A 17649-nucleotide genomic window follows, 5' to 3' on the forward strand; every position below is an offset into this window, starting at 1 on the left:
CTCCAGGGTCAGAGGAAGGCATGTCTTCTCTCAGCTGGAGCTAATCTCAGGACCCGTCTGCCACCCTGACTGTCGCACACTGAGCACCTCCTACTCTATCCCTTATCCCTTATTTCCAGGTTCCATTTTCAAGCCCTTCATCTCTCCTGACACCTTCTTTTTTTTTTTTTTTTTAATTTATTTTTATTTATTTATTTTTGGCTGTATTGGGTCTTCGTTTCTGTGCGAGGGCTTTCTCTAATTGCGGCAAGCGGGGGCCACTCTTCATCGCGGTGCGTGGGCCTCTCACTATCGTGGCCTCTCTTGTTGCGGAGCACAGGCTCCAGACGCACAGGCTCAGTAGTTGTGGCTCACGGGCCCAGTTGCTCTGTGGCATGTGGGATCTTCCCAGACCAGGGCTCGAACCCGTGTCCCCTGCATTAGCAGGCAGATTCTCAACCACTGCGCCACCAGGGAAGCCCCCTGACACCTTCTTGTAGGCCACACACAAGCTTGTTTCTTTCCTTCTGCTCTTCGCTTCACAGCTGTGCTCCTTGAAAGAAGGGTGTAGGCACCCCATCTTTTTTTACTTCCCAATCACTGCATTCCAACTCCGCCACCCCCAACTGCACTGACACTGCTGGCAAAAGTTGCCAGTGATGTCGTGGTGGCTCCCCATCCAGGTGTGGTCTTCCAGTTTCATCTCACCCCTCAACCCCTCCCTCCTGCTTGACACTCTCCTCCACTCTCCTCTACGCTGCTTTCATTCTCTGGGTCCTACCTCTCTGGTCTTTCCTTCTCAGCTATTTTCACAGGCTCCTCTTCCTCTGTGGGCCACTTCCTACATCCATTCATTCTTCAAGCAGTAATTGAGCGCCAAAAATGGGCCAGGCATGGTCCTCCCCAATGGAGCCCTGTCCCTGGGATTCTGGACTCCTTCTACACTTTCCATGGGACATCTTGTTCCCCCCACCCCCATGGTTTTATGCTGTCACTGCTGATTCTTGAATCTCCAAATTGGATGCAGACTGCCCTCCACTGCAGTCCTTACAGAGCCTCTCAGCCTCAAGTGCCAGTGAGAACCCATCTTTTGGCCCTGCCTCCCCTGCTTCTCCTGGATTTCCCACTTCAGAGTTCTTTCTGAAATATAAATTTGACCTTGTCATTACCCTGCTTCCACGACCACCATGGGTTACCCCCACCGTGGGAGTACATTCTCAGCTCACGGCAAGTTTTGTATGCCCGGGCTCGCCACCTTGGCCTCTCTGGTCTGCTGCTTTTTGAACACACCAATGCCCGTCCCACAGAGGGCTTTGGTCAAGTTGTTGCCTCTCCCTGGAATGTTCCTTTTTGTCATACAGTCACAACTGTATGACAGCTTCAACTGTAAGAGAAGCTTTCCTATTTTCTTTCTTTTTTTCTTTTATAGTCTTTTTTTTTTTCCCCAGCCGCACCACACAGCATGTGGGATCTTAGTTCCCCAACCAGGGATCGAACCCATGCCCCCTGCAGTGGAAGTCTTAACCACTGGACCGGCAGGCAAGTCCCGCTTTCCTATTTTCTTTATAGACTTTATGTAATAAATTTGCTGTGGTTCTCCCAACTAACTATAAGCTCAGTTTACTTCACAAACTTGTTTATGAGCACCTACTATGTTCCAGGCGCTGTTCTAACATTGTGAATGTTAAACTCATTCAGATCCTGCAACAGTGACCTATGAAGAGGGATTCTTAACCCTTTTTATAAATGAGGAAACCGAACCCCTGGAGCTGTGCAGCTTGAGCAAGGCGATGTGTTCACTGCAAGGGTCCCTGCTGGACCACTACGCTGTGTTGCCTCTCAGAGCAGGTATCTGTCTTGCCCATGGTAGTGCCTACAGCAGTGCCTGCTACCTAGTAGATACTCAATAAATATTTGCTGCCTGGATAACCAAATAACCATCCCCTACAAAGGACAAAGCCCCATCCACTTGCTGAATATGGTGTGAGAAGTCCTCTAGGCTAGGATTCCCTCTGTAGGCTCGGTCCTTGTCAGCTGTTCTGCTGTGTCTAGAGCACACCACGGATGGGAAGCACCCTTCCTCCACCATCTTCTTGGTGAACATCAAAACCTCAGTAACTTCAAGCATCACCTCCTCCATGAAGCCTTCCCTGCCTGGACACCCCTCCCCCACAGCAGACTTGGCCCCTCCCACCTCTGTGCCCTCACAGTATCCTGTACAGGCCGTGTATATATCCTGCATAGACCTGGCGTCCATCAGGGCACTTGTCTTGGATTACACCTGATGTGCATATAGTTATCATTAGACCCTTTCACTGTTTCAAAGGGTCTCAGCTTGGTGGTTAATTTATATGGTCACCTGACCTGCCCCAACGTGGTCTCATTCGCACTCACCTTGCAACCCCAGTGCCAAACACACTGTCTCAAACAGGCAGGTGCTCTTTTTTAGGAAGGAACGAATGAACAAATATTTGATCTGATGGTGAAAAATGCCATCCATTTGAGGAGTAGCAGGAAAAGCAACTATCAGAAGACATGGTTTATGGTTCCAATGTCATTACTAAACTAGCTGCATGACCTTGGCCAAGCTGCTTAACATCTTTGGGCCTCAGACTGCCAGTTTTTTAAAATGAGCAGGTTGGATTAAATGACCTATGAGCTCTATGCCAACTCTAAGATTCTATAATTCAGTGCTAATATCCCCTTTAAATAGAGGAGGACCTAGTAGGCACCATAGGGAAAAAGTTAATGCAGCACCTGAGTAAACACACCATGAAGTCCTGGAGGAGAGAGGAGTACTGCTGCAGCTCCAGGGGCTGTGCGGGAACTCTCTTCACTCCTCCCTTTCTGAGCTCTGCCATGCTGTTGCTTGTCGCTGCAGGTTGGCATTTTTGAAATGGTCATTTTTTTCTTCTCTAAACTGTAAGCTCCTTGAGGGCAGGGTCTAAGTCTTATATTTTAAATCTTGAAGACCCAGCAGGTAGTTAGAAACTGGCATGTATTTTGTGGTTGCTGATGATAATGGTCATATAGAGATCCAGTCAAGTGTGAGACACTGGGTGGCAGATTTAATGAGTAATAAACCAGAGAATGAAGAGAAAGCCCTGGAAATTAGCAGCATTGTTCTACTATCAATAGCATTCAAATTGTATGCCTGTGTATTAAGGAGCAACTTAAATGCATATAGAAAGAAATATGGTCCCTTCAAGAGGAATAACGTGGATTCAGAACAAGGAAACCTCTGCCAATTCTGTATTTATCTTCCAGCAAGCTGGAACTGAGAATTCAATTTGCCCACTTTTCTGAATTTGTTGACTATAAAAATGCATAAAATACAGGAAATAGTAAATAAGTACTTAATAGTGAAATGAAATAGAAAATGCTAAAATATATTATAAAAATATTAACTTTTATACAAAACATAAACCTTCACCGGTATAAACATATGCATTAAAAACATTGATGTGTAAATCTTGTAAGCAGTTTCAATAATAAAGGACTAAGGTATAGATCTAGTATCTCCCACATTCCTTATACCAATAAAATTATACAGGAATAGAAAGTTAACTAAGGATATGCAGCTTACCAATAAGAAGAGAATTAGATCAACAGTAGCAGCAGATCTAGTAATTATGACCAAATCAAAACATGAACCCTAAGCCGTGGCAAATCAAGTATAGCTGCAAAAAATATAATGTGGAAATCTCACCTTAAACGCAGTCAATAATTTCTTGCAGTCCCCCAGAGAGGGTAAAAATAGATTTAGCCAGAAAGAAAAAGAAGACTGAATACATTTCATAGTTTAAATATTTAGCGAGCATTTTGGGAAAAAAGGAGATTGTCATTTTAAAATTACATACTTCAAAGATAATGAACAGTAGTATAATTAAGAAACGTTTTGAAAAAAAGTTGGCTGGAGATATTAAGTTTGTAATATTACATCAAAAGCTGTGCTCTGATATGGACTCTATAGAGGACACCAGAAACTGGAGACGGCAGAGATAAGCAGAACAGAAAGACTAGATTACAAGAGAAGCTGGAATAAAGAGGGTGAAGTACTTGGCCTAAGATTTGCAAACTTACATTCTGGCTCGGTTTGCAGTAGTAGGGGTTTTAGTTTCTATCACCTCTATTCCAGCTGAAGTGACAGCTGCAGGAACAGTTTACCTGGAACAATTGCTATTACACCAACTCTCTGCTGCAGAACATATGTGCCTCTCTTACTCTGTCAAAATCAAACTTTTCTGCAAGCGTTCAAAGCCCTGCAGCCTTCACACTCTTCTGTCCCTCAGAAGCATCACTGCTTTCTTCATTGATTCAATAAACACCAATGAGTGAGTAAGTGCCGACTCTGCCTGGCACTGTTCTAGGCACTGGGCGTGCATCAGTGAACATGAACAAAATGAACAAAACTTCCTGCCCCATGGGGCCTACAGCCAAGGGGAATTCTATACCCAGTTCTTATTGTCTACATTATCTTCCAGTGATTCACTGTAATGACCAACGTTCTCCTAGTATGTCATATCTTCATGGCATCTCCTCCATGATACAAAGCCTTCAAGGGTAAAAGCCAAGCTTTCTAAATTTTCAAATCTCCTTTTTCCATCCAAGCCCTTAATTTAGTGTTAAGCACAAAGTACTCAGTAACAAAACAAATCCTTCTTGTAGGAAAATAAATAAATAAAAAGAAATAGTAGAACCAGCAATCCTTTCTTTTTTATATATATATAAATTTATTTATTTATTTATTGTTTGGCTGCATTGGGTCCTCGTTGTTGCGCGTGGGCTTTCTCTAGTTGCGGCAAGCGGGGGGCTACTCTTCGTTGCAGTATGCGGGCTTCTCACTGCGGTGGCTTCTCTTGCTGCAGAGCACGGGCTCTAGGCGTGCGGGCTTCAGTAGTTGTGGCACGCGGGCTCAATAGTTGTGGCTCGCGGGCTCTAGAGTGCAGGCTCAGTAGTTGTGGCGCACGGGCTTAGTTGCTCCACGGCATGTGGGATCTTCCCAGACCAGGGCTCGAACCCGAGTCCCCTGCACTGGCAGGCGGATTCTTAACCACTGCGCCACCAGGGAAGTCCCAATCCTTTCTAAATATATTGTCTTCCAGCTTCCATAGGAAGCTGTTCATTAGTCCATTTGACTCCACAATAATCCTAGGAGGAAACAGGGCAGGAGTCATGATCTCTGTTTTATTAAAGAAAGAAGTTCCTTATAGGTTAAGGGACTGGACTAATAACACACAGCTGGTAAGGCCCCTCACAAAGCAGCTGAAACAGTACCAGACTTAACTGAAGCTGACAAAAGGCAGTGAATGCCTTCGAAGAAGATGGGCAAAGATCAGACCCTCTGGGAGGATCTAGGAACAGGCCTAAGTGTTTAGGCAACTAGCCCTTTGCGGATGTGGCTGGGGCACCCCACAGCTAACAGCCGTCACCAGATGCCAGCAAACAAGCACAGGGTTGCAAACACACCCTGGAACTCTTGGGTGACAGAAACGTCCCCCTACCAAATACAGGTGTCATGAGGCACAGGGCTCAGCATCTTTCAGGCCCACTCTCGGAAAGGGCAGGAAGTCTCTCCCTTTTAGAAGTGGAAGTGAGGGTGGCCTGGCCCCAAGGCAAAGCTAAGGCTGCTAAAAGAGCGGGTGGATCCCAGATGCTGCTGCAGCTGCCCCACAGCCGGTCAACCCCATGACTCAGGAGAGGTGGGTCTGCACAAAAGCAGGCCAAATGCCTGGTGAAAATGGCAGCAAGGAGAGACTGGGCCAGGGAGGACTTTTGTCCCATAGTCCCAAGGAAAGGGTCAACCGTGTTCCATGAAATTTAAAAGAATCTCACGTGCCACTGATGTTCAACGATACAAGATACTGCAGGGCATTTCTGGCTTCCTTTCTTTTCTTGATCAATTCAGATTTTACTTTCAGACTCAAAAGAAAACTTTCTATCCTTTAAAACTCACAATCACCCAACACCTAATTTTTATCCCTCCTAGGGTTGACACAGTAAGTATCTGATATTGATTTTGGAAGGTCTTTTGAGGGACTCAGATGTGGCCTGGCCCCTGCCTTCAAGGAACTTACAGTCCAGTGAAGGGGGGTGGAAGAAGATGTTCAGAAAATGATTAAGTTACAAAACTAGAGAGCACATGATTAGGGTGCACCAAACATGGGTAAAGGGAAGTGGGCAAGCAAGGTCTACTCCGCTGATGACAGAGTGGATGACATGGGCATGGCTGGAGAGAGGAATGAACACAGCAGGTGGGGAGCAGCAGAGTGATGGAGAGAATGATGAAAAGAAAGAGACCTCAGGATGATCAGGTGATGATCAGGGAGAGGCAGACAGAGTCAGGGACGGGAGAAAACTGGAGATCAGAGACACCAGGGGTTGGAGAGGAGAGACTAGGATCCAGGAAAGAGGAAAAGCTATGAATAAGTCACTCCTTACACTCTAAATTTGCTTAAACAGTGAAGCATCTGTACTTAAAACTTTCCTCGAAACTGGAGGTCAGAAACACAGTAAATGCTCATAATCCATGGCTACTATGTGTCAGACACTGGGCTTTAAGACATTATTCACTTCATCCTGAGAGTTAGGTATTTTTCCCACTGTATAGATGAAAAACCCAGGCTTTGAGGAGTTCATTAGGACTGACTAGCTGGTAGCCAGCAGAGTAGACCTTCTGTCTTTGATGCCAAAACTTTTTAATTACTGGCTATGCTACCTCCCAGGGGCTCTTCAAGACCAATTCTTCTATTTCGGTTTAGACCTACACTGTTTGGGACATCCCTACTTCCTCCTGAACATTTAGGGAGTGCAGAGAAATCAGAAATAGCTTAACTTAATTGACCAGACAACAGGGTTCTCTTTTCTCTCACTAAAGTCTCTCCAAGGAAGTGGGTGATCTGAATTTTGACTCTCACCATTTGATGGGTCTTAGCTTTGCTCAAGAAAGCAGAGGTTTGTTAATATCTTATTAAGGCACCAGCTTATTCCAGTCAGGGATTCTCTTCTCAATGCTTCTAGAAGGAATTTTTCTTTCCTTCTTTCCATCTACTACTCTCCCCCTCTCCCTGCAGCTGCAGGTGAAGTCAAATAGCTGTTCACAGGTCTAGCGGCCTTCTTGGGGAATCCCCAATCTCTGTTCTCCTTGAAAATGGCTCTTTTAGGGCAAAGCAGTGAGCCTCATGATATGCCCTTGCCAACCAGAGCCACTGTGATTTTGTGGGGAGGGGGGGAATCACTGGCCATCTGCCTATCTCTTATCTCACCCTGCACATCTGCTTTGGAATATTAACAAAGCCTGCCTGTGAAGAAACCACTGTGTATATGTTTAAACGTCATGTCGCCCAGTGCAGACTAGTTAACAAATGGTTTTCAACTGGAAAAGAGCTGGCTGCAATCTGACAAACCTTTACTAGCAGCCCTGTTCAAAGTAAGTATTACTATTATTGTTCTTGGAGCCTTCTTAGGTTTCGTCCCAGCATACCCACCTGAGTTAAACCTGTAGGAGGCAGCTGTTATCTGAAGGTGAGCAACTCAGTTCGCTGATGGTTAATTACTTTAAGGGGTCCTGGATCTTAAGACCAAGTTGAGTTTCTGCTAGAGACCTCCTTCTCTCTCTCTTTGCCCCCAAGTATCTCATGGGTTTATAGGGATGAGTGAGAAGGAAATAAAGCCGTTTATTTTGCAAATAGCAATGAGGCCTGACACTTACTCAATCTGACAATGGCAGAAGTCTTTCTCTCCTTCTTAAAGACAAAACAAACAAGCTGCTGCCTTTTTCTATACCTGCAGAGAGCCAGATGCCTATGGGATCGCATCTGGTAGTGCCAATGTTAAAGACTGCTGCCTTTTAAATATATTTTACTATAGTCTGAAAGGCTTAGGCTTTAGGCCTGATAATTTTGGGTGAAGCTCTTCATTTGCTCTGAAAATCTAAGAAGTCTGAACAAAACTAGTATTAGAATAAAGAATATTTCCCAGTGACTGGAATGCAAGAGGGTGATACCATGTTAAACCTTTTGTGTTGTTTGTGAGAAGTTGCAGTCTGGTGTGGCAAAGCACTAAACTCTTCTCTGTTAGAGTAGTCATGCAAGCTGTTTAGCCTTTCTGTACTTCAAGTGTCTATCTTTGAAATGAGTGTAATGCTACCTGCACTTTAGCTTGTCCCCTACGGATGTTGTGAGACAAAGCAGAGAATGTCTGTAAAGCTCCCCAAGTTTGCATGTAGAAAAACCTCATGTGCTAATAAATAATGATACCTTGGGTTTACATACTGCCTTTACCCTAGAGTCCAAACGTTGACAGAAATAGAAGATATCATTATTTCAATTACTGTCTTTCTCTAACGTATTCCTAAAAGAGTTCCATGTTGTTCGTGGAAGTTATATGATTCACTCCATGCCCTCCCTCTCTCCTACATCCCCGGATCCCAGGAATCAAGAGTTTAAAAGGTAGGAAACCAAGGCAGGGAGAAAAAAGATCTGTGTGACACCTCTCAGCAAGAGTGTAGTGAAGCCAACAGAGCTGACCCGGGTGCGTAACGCCCAAGCCACGGTCCTTTACGAGATTTATAATTTAAACGGGCCCCAAAGCACGAGATTGGCTGGGGAAATGCCCTGATCGCGGTTGGGCTGCTCGCATGGCGTTGCTCAGATACCTCTGGCCGGGCTCCGTCGACGTCCCCAGCCTGCTAGCCCGTCGGGCAGCTGTCGAGCCGCGGGAGCCCGTTCGTGGGCAGGGCTGGCGCGGCTCGGCGGCCGCTGCCCCGTCGCTGACCCTCGCGCGAAGCTGCGCGCACCGAGAGAAGACATCTTCCCGGCCGGGCCTCCAGCGCCCGCCGCGGCCCGGGGCGGCGGGGTCGGCCCGCGGGCTGGGGACGGCTCGCGCACCCCTCCAAGGGGGGCGCCCCGACTCGCCGGGGGCGGGGTCACGTCCCACCCGGGCCGCCGGGGGCACGGGCGCTGCGGAAACCTGAGCGTGGCCGAGGAGCGGGGGCTTGCAGGGCCACCTCCCCGGGCGCCTCGGGCCCGCGGTGGGCGCGCCGGCCGCCACCGCCCCCGGGCCGTCGCGGCGACCACTCCCGCGCCTGGTACCTGTGGACGCCCTTGTCAAGCGCCCGGAGCTCCCCCGGGGGAGCCGAGCCCAGGACAGACATGCTACTCCCGTTTCCTGCCCCTTCGGAGCGGCGAGGAGTGGGTGAGGCGGGGCCGGGCTGCTGCACCGAGGAGCCCCCCGAGCCGAGGGCGGGCTGGCCCCGCGGCGGGGGCGCCAGGGCCTGCCCGGTGATGGCGGGCAGGCCGGCCTCGGCCCATCGGCGGGCGCGCGAGGGGAGGGCAGCCGGCGGGAAGGCGCCCCTTCCCTGCGCCCCCTCGCCCTGGGCAGTCTGGCCGGCCGGGCCCAGCAGCCTGACCCCGGGAGACCCCGCTTTGAGGCGGGCAACGGCTGCCCTCGCCCAGGCCGCCCGGCCCTCAGGTTGTGCGACTGTGACGGGCTGACTCGCGAAGAGGGCGGTTGAAGGGGAATGGGGCGCTTCTCCCCTCTGCTTGGGGGGGTGTTGTGCTTTGTGGGGGGTCGGGGGTCACCACCCTCCCAGAAGAGGTGGGGGAGGGCCGCCGGCGCAGCTGGCCGGCGAGGGGCGGGGTCACAGAGGCGAAGTGTGTGTTCGAGCGAGGGCGTGTGGGGGGCAGGGCGCGCGCAGAGGAGGATCTGTGGCCTGCGCGCAGGCGCGAGCAGCGGGCCGGGCCCGAGCCCTGGAAGAAGGCCGACGGGGAGCGGGGGCGGTGGGCCGGCGGGAGGGCGGGCAGGCTGACGCGAGGGGGGGCGGGGAGCCGCGTCGGCGTCGCGGGGGCGCGGGCGATTCGAGGCCGACGCATCCGCGCGTGCGCGCGCCGGCAAAGTGTCCGCGTTAGAGGGGAGTGACGCGTGCGCGTTCACGTGCACCCCGGAGAGCGGTAAGAAGCGAAGAGAGGCTTGAAGGGGGGTGGGGGGTGGAGAGGCTAGCCGAAGGAGGGGTGGGGAGGCGGCGCCTGCGCAGTGCGCCGCGGAGGAGCTGTGTGTATGTGAGAGTCTGACGGGTTCAAAATGGCGGCGGCTGCTTCAGCGGCTCCTCCTGTGTGAGGGAAACAACACCCCTCCCCGGCAGCGGCGGCGGCGGCGGCGGCTGCGGCTCGCAGAGCACCTTCCCAGCGGCTGGGCCTGTCGCCGCTCTGTCTATCCTGGGCAGGGGGCGCTCCGGGAGGAGGGGCAACGCCAGGGGGCCCATCCCCCGGAATCCCTCCTCTGCGACTGGGGAGTAGCCGGGGGCTCGTCCCGCAGCGCGGAGCCCGGGCTGAGGGGGAGACGCGAGGGGAGCCGGGGCCCCCAGCCCGGCGCGCCGCGCCGCTCCCGCCCTCTCCGCCCCCCGGGGCCGGGGCCCGCGTTCCGGGGGGCCGGGGCGGCGCGGGCAGCCTCGGGTCGGCCGGTCTCAGCTGATCGGCCGCCGCTCCCGGGCTCCGGAGGTGGCCGAGCGGCTGCTTGTCTCGGGCACGGCGGCCCCGCGGCCGGGGCTGGCCCGGGGCTCGGGCTCGGGCTGCTGACCGCTGGCCCGGGGGAGGCGGGGGCGCCCCGGGCTCGGCGCCGAGGGGTCGCGCTCCCCTCTCCTGACGCCTCAGACTCCCGGTCTCCAAAGCCAGAAGAGGAGGTTTGATTCAGCAACTGTTTCCTCTCTTTTCCGGGTCGCTGTGACCCTCTGGATACTGGGTTGATCCACGGAAAAAACCCGAAGACGACGTTTGGGATTTAATTTTTCCTCTCAGTTTTTGGAATCTTTTACTTCTCACTTGGACAAGAACTCACGAGCAAAATCCCCGGTGAGATTCCCCCTCCTGTCGCCCCCCCCCCCTTGGAAGTTTTGGTTCGCTGTGTTATCTAAAGACTTAATGTAAAGTTTCTATTTCTTTTTCCGATGGGTGAACGAACCATTGAAACGCCTTTTCCTGGGGGAACCCGGCGAGATTTTCCATTTTTCCTCTCCGGCCCTGGCTGCTCTCAAGCCCGGGCGGTCTTCGCCCAGGGGGTGCAAACACGGTTTCCCTCCCGACTTGGGGCGAGGGCTTCCTCCAGGAGGGCTCTGCCACGAACTGCTCTTGCAAACTGTGTCATTAGGTCCAGTGGTCTCGTAGCAGTTTTGAAAGGATGCTGTTAACGTGGCCTTAATGTAGTTACAAAAAAGAAAAAAAAAAAATCTGCATTCTCTATGGAAGCCATTATCCCTGAGAATATTTAGGAAAAAGAAAAACCTTTCTTGGTATTAGGGATCGGCCGTCGCGCAAACCGGTCTTTAATGTTTGGAAAAGATGAATTTTACTTACGTCTCTAGGTAAAATCGTTTATTACTTTACACAGAAAGATCTGATAAATTTTTGTGTCTGATTTGCAACTCCCTTGAATTTGTTTCAGAGTTGTACACATCTTGTGTTGGGGTGGAGGGTTGGTTTGGGAATGAAAAGATCCGGGGAGTCTAGGAAGGAAGGCGACGATTGCATACGGATTTACTAGAGGTGTATGGGAAATTGTTTTGGAGTCTTTATTTAAATCCTGATTTCTTGTTCTCTTCTTTTATAGTCAGTCTGTCCTTTTCTTTAGTTTCTAATTACGGGTGAGAGAGAACTAATTTGGTTAGGATCTGGATTAGTTCAGTGGCTGCTTCACCTGGCCAGCTCTCTAAGAGAGAAAAGTCCTGTCCACCCCCCGCCCCCCGCCCCTTTCTTTTTTTTTTTTTTTTTTTTGCTAATGCTGCCATGAAGGGGAGCCTTGCGTATTGTAATCCTGTGGGGAGAAACAAGTGGTATAGCCCGTCAGTAAGGAACTGAAACCAACATCTTCTTTTGCCTATAGGCCTCAGACAGTTGTAATGTGATTAATGTTGATCTTGACATGGAACCACTTACCCCAGAGCTGAGAGGTCCCAAACTGATGAAGAGGAACCAGATTTCTCAGGAAGCCTTTAACTTACACATATCCTAAACACTTCATTCCGAGGAAAGAAAGGTTGAGTTCGAGGATGAGTTCTCATCTCTGCTCATATCATTATTCTTTAGTGTTGCAATCTGGTTCCTAAGGAGGAAGAGGAAGGCAGCCCTGGAGTGGTTTCTTTCTGTAATTTCAACAGAAGAGTGAGAGATGGAACCCGAAGAAGAAAGGATTCGTTACAGCCAGAGATTGGTTAGTATTTTCTTGTCTTTTTTTTTTCTTTTCTTTTTTTTCCAATTTTGAAGCAGAATAACTATTTTGTTTCCATTTGTGAACATACTGTGATTAAAAATTTCAGGTGGCTTTTCTCTGCACCAGAGGAGGGAAGGTGTATTAGTATCTCATTTGAATTTTAGGCCAAGTAGTTAGAGTCTTAGTAGTCATCCTATTTGGAAATGGATTTATAGGTAGCTTTTAACTTCTGCTGAAACCGTTGTAAATCAAAGGATTTTGTGGATTACAGTGTGACAAGGATTCCTAATTTTGCAATACTGACATTGTAATAAATCTAATTGATTAAGTTAGATTTGAATGTAAATTTGAGGGGCAAAACTGTTTGAGGAAGGATAGTTCTGTATAATTTTTTTAGATTATTGTGTACCAAGATTTTTGGCTTTGAGCTGGGGAGTGGAACTGTGGATTTTTTTTTTTTTTTTTTTTTTTTTTAACACAAATTAACACTGATAGGGTTGAAGGGGATTGATTGAGAGAAGGTAGAATACTGGATGCTGGTAAAGTTCTGTATTTTGTATTTTGGGAGGGATGTATGTGATATATCTTATAGAAATACATTTTTACTTAGTAATGATTTGGAAGGAATTAGCTTGTATGTGCATATGAATACTTTGTCCTTTAGGCCCCCGCTTTCCTCTCAAGGTTTCCCTACTGGAGTTTAAGAATTTGATTTTTGTTTTCCCTAGTCAAAGAGAGCTTTATTAATATTCTCACCATATATTCGTTTCAGAAATTTGAATTTATGTTTGTAGAGTGGGGAATGAGGAAAGCCACAGAACTGTATGCATTATGTAAAATTTGGTGAACTGAAAGACCTAGAAAATTACTAAAGGAATTTATGCTGGTTTTATTTGGCTCTGCATTTTAGACTGAATTTGGAGGAAAAAAGAGTGATTCTTTAATTCATTTTCTGATAATCTCCAGACTCTTTGAGAAAAGGCTGTTCTCCGCCGCGCGCTGGCCCCCCCACCCCCATGCCCCAGTGTGACTGTTGAAAAGGTGTGGTGTGTATTGGCAAGTGTATCCAGTAGGCAATATGTTCTGGCAACCTTTATTTTAGAGATTTGCTTCTTGTCTCCTAATCTGTGTGTTGACATTATAATTCTTTAACTTTTAGAAATAAAGTATATCATCAGTGGAATTTTGTACGTTTAGGATTTATTTTTGTTTTGACATTTCTTGAATTCAGTTTTTTGGGGGGAAAAGAAAGAAGATGCTGCAAAACTCTTTTCTCGGTTAGTTACTGCTGTATGGATTTTCATTTTTATCATGTCAGGCTGGTAGAGTTGCTGAGCTGTTTCATAAATATCTGAGAGATCTTGGGATCCAGTCTTTCAAAGCAAGTTTTCATATTTTTTAACAAGATAGGGAGGTAGTGGTAAGGAGATCCAAGGAATCTGTGATTTTTGTCCTGGTAAGATTTTTTTTTTTTAATTGTAAAATGATTGCTACCTGTTGCACACATTAACCTTTTCCTTATCTAGCATATTTTTTCTTTTGGTTTATGTGCTTTTGTAGCAGTGTTGTGTAAGAGGGTACAGCAAATATTTTGGGATACTCTTTCTCACTTAGAATTTTGGGCAATAATCTTGGAGTTTAGGGTGACTGATGTCTGTTTTCCTTTTTTAAATTACATGACAAAATTATATTCAAAGTGTAAATCCCTTCCGTAACAACTTTTGATATGAGAGCATATTGGTGGCTAATTTGAATGGCAGTCTGCCTACCAAACTTTTAAATTTATTTATTTTATTTTATTTATTTTTGGCTGTGTCAGGTCTTGTTGCTGTGCGCGGGCTTTCTCTAGTTGCGGCAAGCGGGGGCTACTCTTTGTTGCGGTGCGCGGGCTTCTCATTGCGGAGCATGGGCTCTAGGCACACGGGCTTCAGTAGTTGTGGCTCGCGGGCTCTAGAGCGCAGGCTCAGTAGTTGTGGTGCACGGCCTTAGTTGCTCTGCAGCATGTGGGATCTTCCTGGACCAGGGCTCAAACCCGTGTCCCCCGCATTGGCAGGCAGATTCCTAACCACTGCGCCACCAGGGAAGCCGTGCCTACCAAAATTTTAATGTCTCTGTGGCAAGTGCTTATATTACAGAATTCTCTATTGATGAAGTTAGATATTTGAGGAATTTTAAGACTAACATGAAGGCATAAAGGCTAATTTTTACAGTAGCTATAACACTGTATCTCTTTAAAGTAAGTCAAAGTATAGAATTTAGTTTTGTTTTGCAGTTACTGGCCATGGAACATAAAGTTTGAAAGAGAGACAAAATGACAGGTGTGCTAATTTGGCTTGGTGATTAAACTTTGTGTGGTCTCATACTATATGTTTGTCAGATTGAATTGAATTACCTAGTGCATTGATTATAGTGTTATTGGCTATTACTTCCATATTGTTTTAGAGGACAAAACCTAAATGGTTATCCCTCAGTGACATACTTTCAAAATAGCCTCTTGGGAGAGAAAATGTAGTATACCAGTATTAACAGTCTGAGGCCAAACTCGTTTCAGAACAAGAGTGACTTTTTAATATTGAGGACCTTTTACCTATCTTTTAAAAAAAAAAAAAGTTGTATCCTTACTTATAAGAATATGTATTATTCATGATTGAATAGATCCTTTTTAATGCTTTTAACTGACATAGCTATTTCAAGTTCACAGACTAGATTTGATGAGATAAATTTTGATATGTTTGTATCATCTTTGTGACAAGCCATTTTTAAAAAAATCAGACATAGCTAGTTTTTAAAAATTGGCTTGTCTTTTGTCAAATAATATTTATCTATTATACCCTTGAATTTGGTATGTACGTGTAGATTTGGGGCATAAGCTCTTCTTTCTGGAACTAGAACATTTACTTATTTTGCAGTGTAGGGAATACAAGGGAGGGTAAACGCTGTTTTGACTTTTTTAAACAAGCCACTGTTTTGTTTTGTTTTTAATGAAAAGATTAGTAGTTTTGTGTATAGATTCCTAGAAGAAAGCCAGATAGATCTCCATGGGAAGTTGACATAGTTGAGGAGGTATTCAAGTGAGAGGGATAGAAGATTCAGTTTGGTGATGGGTGGATATTTGGTTATCCTGAGGTAACGATGATTTATTTCTGTATTTCTAGTAAATTAAGATGTAGGACCTTACTGAGGAACATGGACAGGTACTAATTTTAGAACTTTTTTTTCTTCATTTGGTTTCAGGAGCCAAAGTGTTGGAGTATTTTTGAATGTTTGTCACAGCCATGTATATTTAAGTGTTCGTTTATAGGGAATGTTCAACATAATATCTTACAGTTTCTTAATCTAAAATGTTAGTTAAATGCTCAGCAATTGTAGTCAATGATCTTTTAAGTTTTTGAAATCACACCAATTCTGAGTAATCCTTATTATTGCATAGAAGAAAATCAAGGGCAAAATAATGTGCATCTGAAGTAAATGCTTAAGGTATAGTTACATTTAGTATGGAAAAAATTCACTAACCCCTGCCAAAGGCAATTGTAGAAACAAATGAATGCCTAAATCAATGTAAAAGAAGGTGAAGACAATATACTTCAGGGTAAAAGAAGTCATATGACCTGAATATTTTTTTCCCTTGACTTCACCTAAGCCTAGTGCTGTTATCTGAAGGGAGAGATGCTGATTTACTTGAGAATTCAGCTTGCTTGTCAATCTTGATGCTAAGATTAAGAGATTTTCTAAAGGATGTTATTATACTACTGGATGCTCAATCCTGTTAATGTGCCTTACATATGATTCCCTCTGAAATAGCTAAATCATTTATCTGTTGCAAGAAACTGAGGGCACTGAGTCCTTATGATAGTCTCACCTTTCTTTGGGTCATCCTTAAAATTGTCTCCCCAGATTCAGGAGCGATGAACAGATTATCCCTTTTACAAACAGTCGCACTTTGAATGTCCCCGCTCTAAGGTCTTTCTGCCCAGGAATAGACCAGGCAAAATAAAAACCTAATTTTAAGCAATTTTTTCCATAGTTTGTTAACAGTTAAAAAAAATTATAGATGGTCTAAATTGTTGAATTTGCTTATTTATCATTATTGCATTAGACTTAACTGTCAGTCTCTATTGGTGGAGGAGTACATTGTTCGGAGTGTTGCAGTCTCCTTCCTGGTGATGTAGGAAAAACTTGTTGCCCATTTTTGGCATTCAAAATGCAGGTGATGAGGGAGCTAATTCTTTATACTTACGCATCAGTCTTCCACAGTTACCCGTATTTTGGGGACCCAGAATACAGGGCTGTATTTAAGCCCCATTACTTTCTCTTGTTTATTTTGCTGAGCACTAATCACTACCATACTTAAGTTTGTTTGTGCATATCTCTCCATTAGAGTACAAGCTCCTTGAGAGTTGGGACTTTGTTTTTGTTTATGGTGTCTACTGGATGCTTCGAATAGTGCCTGACATACAGAAAGTGCTCAATAATTAGCCTCGAAAAGAGAGAAGAAAGTACTCTCAGTCTGCAATGTAGAAAATGCTTAATAAGTATTTGTTGATACTGTTGAAAGCCCTCATAAGTATTTACTTTTCTTTGCTATGAGTTTTCTTGACTGCTAGGAATAGATCACTAGAATGGAGGAGAGTTTGGTATACAGGGATGAACAAAATATCGGGGTATTGGGTTCTGTAGTATACATAAGAACCAGAAGGCCTAAGCTCTAACAAATAAAAACTTATGCTTAGCACACATGCCACATGAACACATTTATAGTATTTAAGCCATTAGAACAAATAAGAAAATATTTAGTTAACTGTAAAAGCTCAATCTGAATTTTAAGTTTCCTATCTCAAATCCTGTCCTAAACCCTCCATGTTAAGGTTTTTGCTGACTTTAAGACAGCCTTAAAGTTGTGAAGTTGCAAGCGACGGTGTTTGTGTTACTCTCAAGTCTTGGTTTTTGTAAACTGATACAGCCACTATGGAGAACAGTATGGAGGTTCCTTAAAAACTAAAAATAGAACTACCGTACGACCCAGCAGTCCCACTACTGGGCATATACCCTGAGAAAACCATAATTCAAAAAGAGTCATGTACCACAATGTTCATTGCAGCTCTATTTACAATAGCCAGGACATGGAAGCAACCTAAGTGTTCATCAACAGATGAATGGATAAAGAAGATGTGGCACATATATACAATGGAATATTACTCAGCCATAAAAAGAAACAAAATTGAGTTATTTGTAGTGAGGTGGATGGAGTTAGAGTCTGTCACACAGAGTGAAGTAAGTCAAAGAGAAAAACAAATACCATATGGTAACATATACATATGGAATCTAAAAAAAAAAAATAAAAGGGCTCTGAAGAACCTAGGGGCAGGACAGGAATAAAGACGCAGATGTAGAGAATGGACTTGAGGACATGTGGAGGAGGAAGGGTAAGCTGGGACGAAGTGAGAGAGTGGCGTGGACATATATACACTG

At 45.9% G+C, this 17649-nt stretch overlaps 2 protein-coding genes across 5 annotated transcripts in view; one reads left to right on the plus strand and one right to left on the minus strand.

Moving 5' to 3' along the window:
* Window positions 1-5000: 5000 nt before the first annotated feature.
* On the minus strand, window positions 5001-9851 carry LOC118899616 (translation initiation factor IF-2-like). Its single transcript, XM_036861378.1, has 3 exons — window positions 9564-9851; window positions 8636-9517; window positions 5001-5130 (listed from the first exon to the last, which is right to left on the minus strand). The coding sequence occupies exons 1-2, from the start codon at window positions 9849-9851 to the stop codon at window positions 8906-8908; spliced, it is 900 nt and encodes a 299-aa protein (XP_036717273.1). The 3' UTR covers window positions 5001-5130; window positions 8636-8905.
* Window positions 9852-10662: 811 nt separating this feature from the next.
* KDM2A (lysine demethylase 2A) overlaps window positions 10663-17649 on the plus strand; it is a 105134-nt gene continuing 98147 nt past the window's right edge. For 2 of the 4 annotated variants that reach the window (XM_036859421.1, XM_036859426.1), the window contains exons 1-2: window positions 10663-10826; window positions 12057-12180. In XM_036859421.1, the coding sequence (XP_036715316.1) occupies window positions 12139-12180 (42 nt within the window). In that variant the 5' untranslated portion in view covers window positions 10663-10826; window positions 12057-12138. The remainder of the gene's footprint in view (window positions 10827-12056; window positions 12181-17649) is intronic. The other 2 variants (XM_036859422.1, XM_036859425.1) reach the window with 2 other exon arrangements.

This window comes from Balaenoptera musculus, chromosome 8 (genome assembly GCF_009873245.2).
Source record: "Balaenoptera musculus isolate JJ_BM4_2016_0621 chromosome 8, mBalMus1.pri.v3, whole genome shotgun sequence".
In the NCBI taxonomy this organism is placed as follows: Eukaryota; Metazoa; Chordata; class Mammalia; order Artiodactyla; family Balaenopteridae; genus Balaenoptera; species Balaenoptera musculus.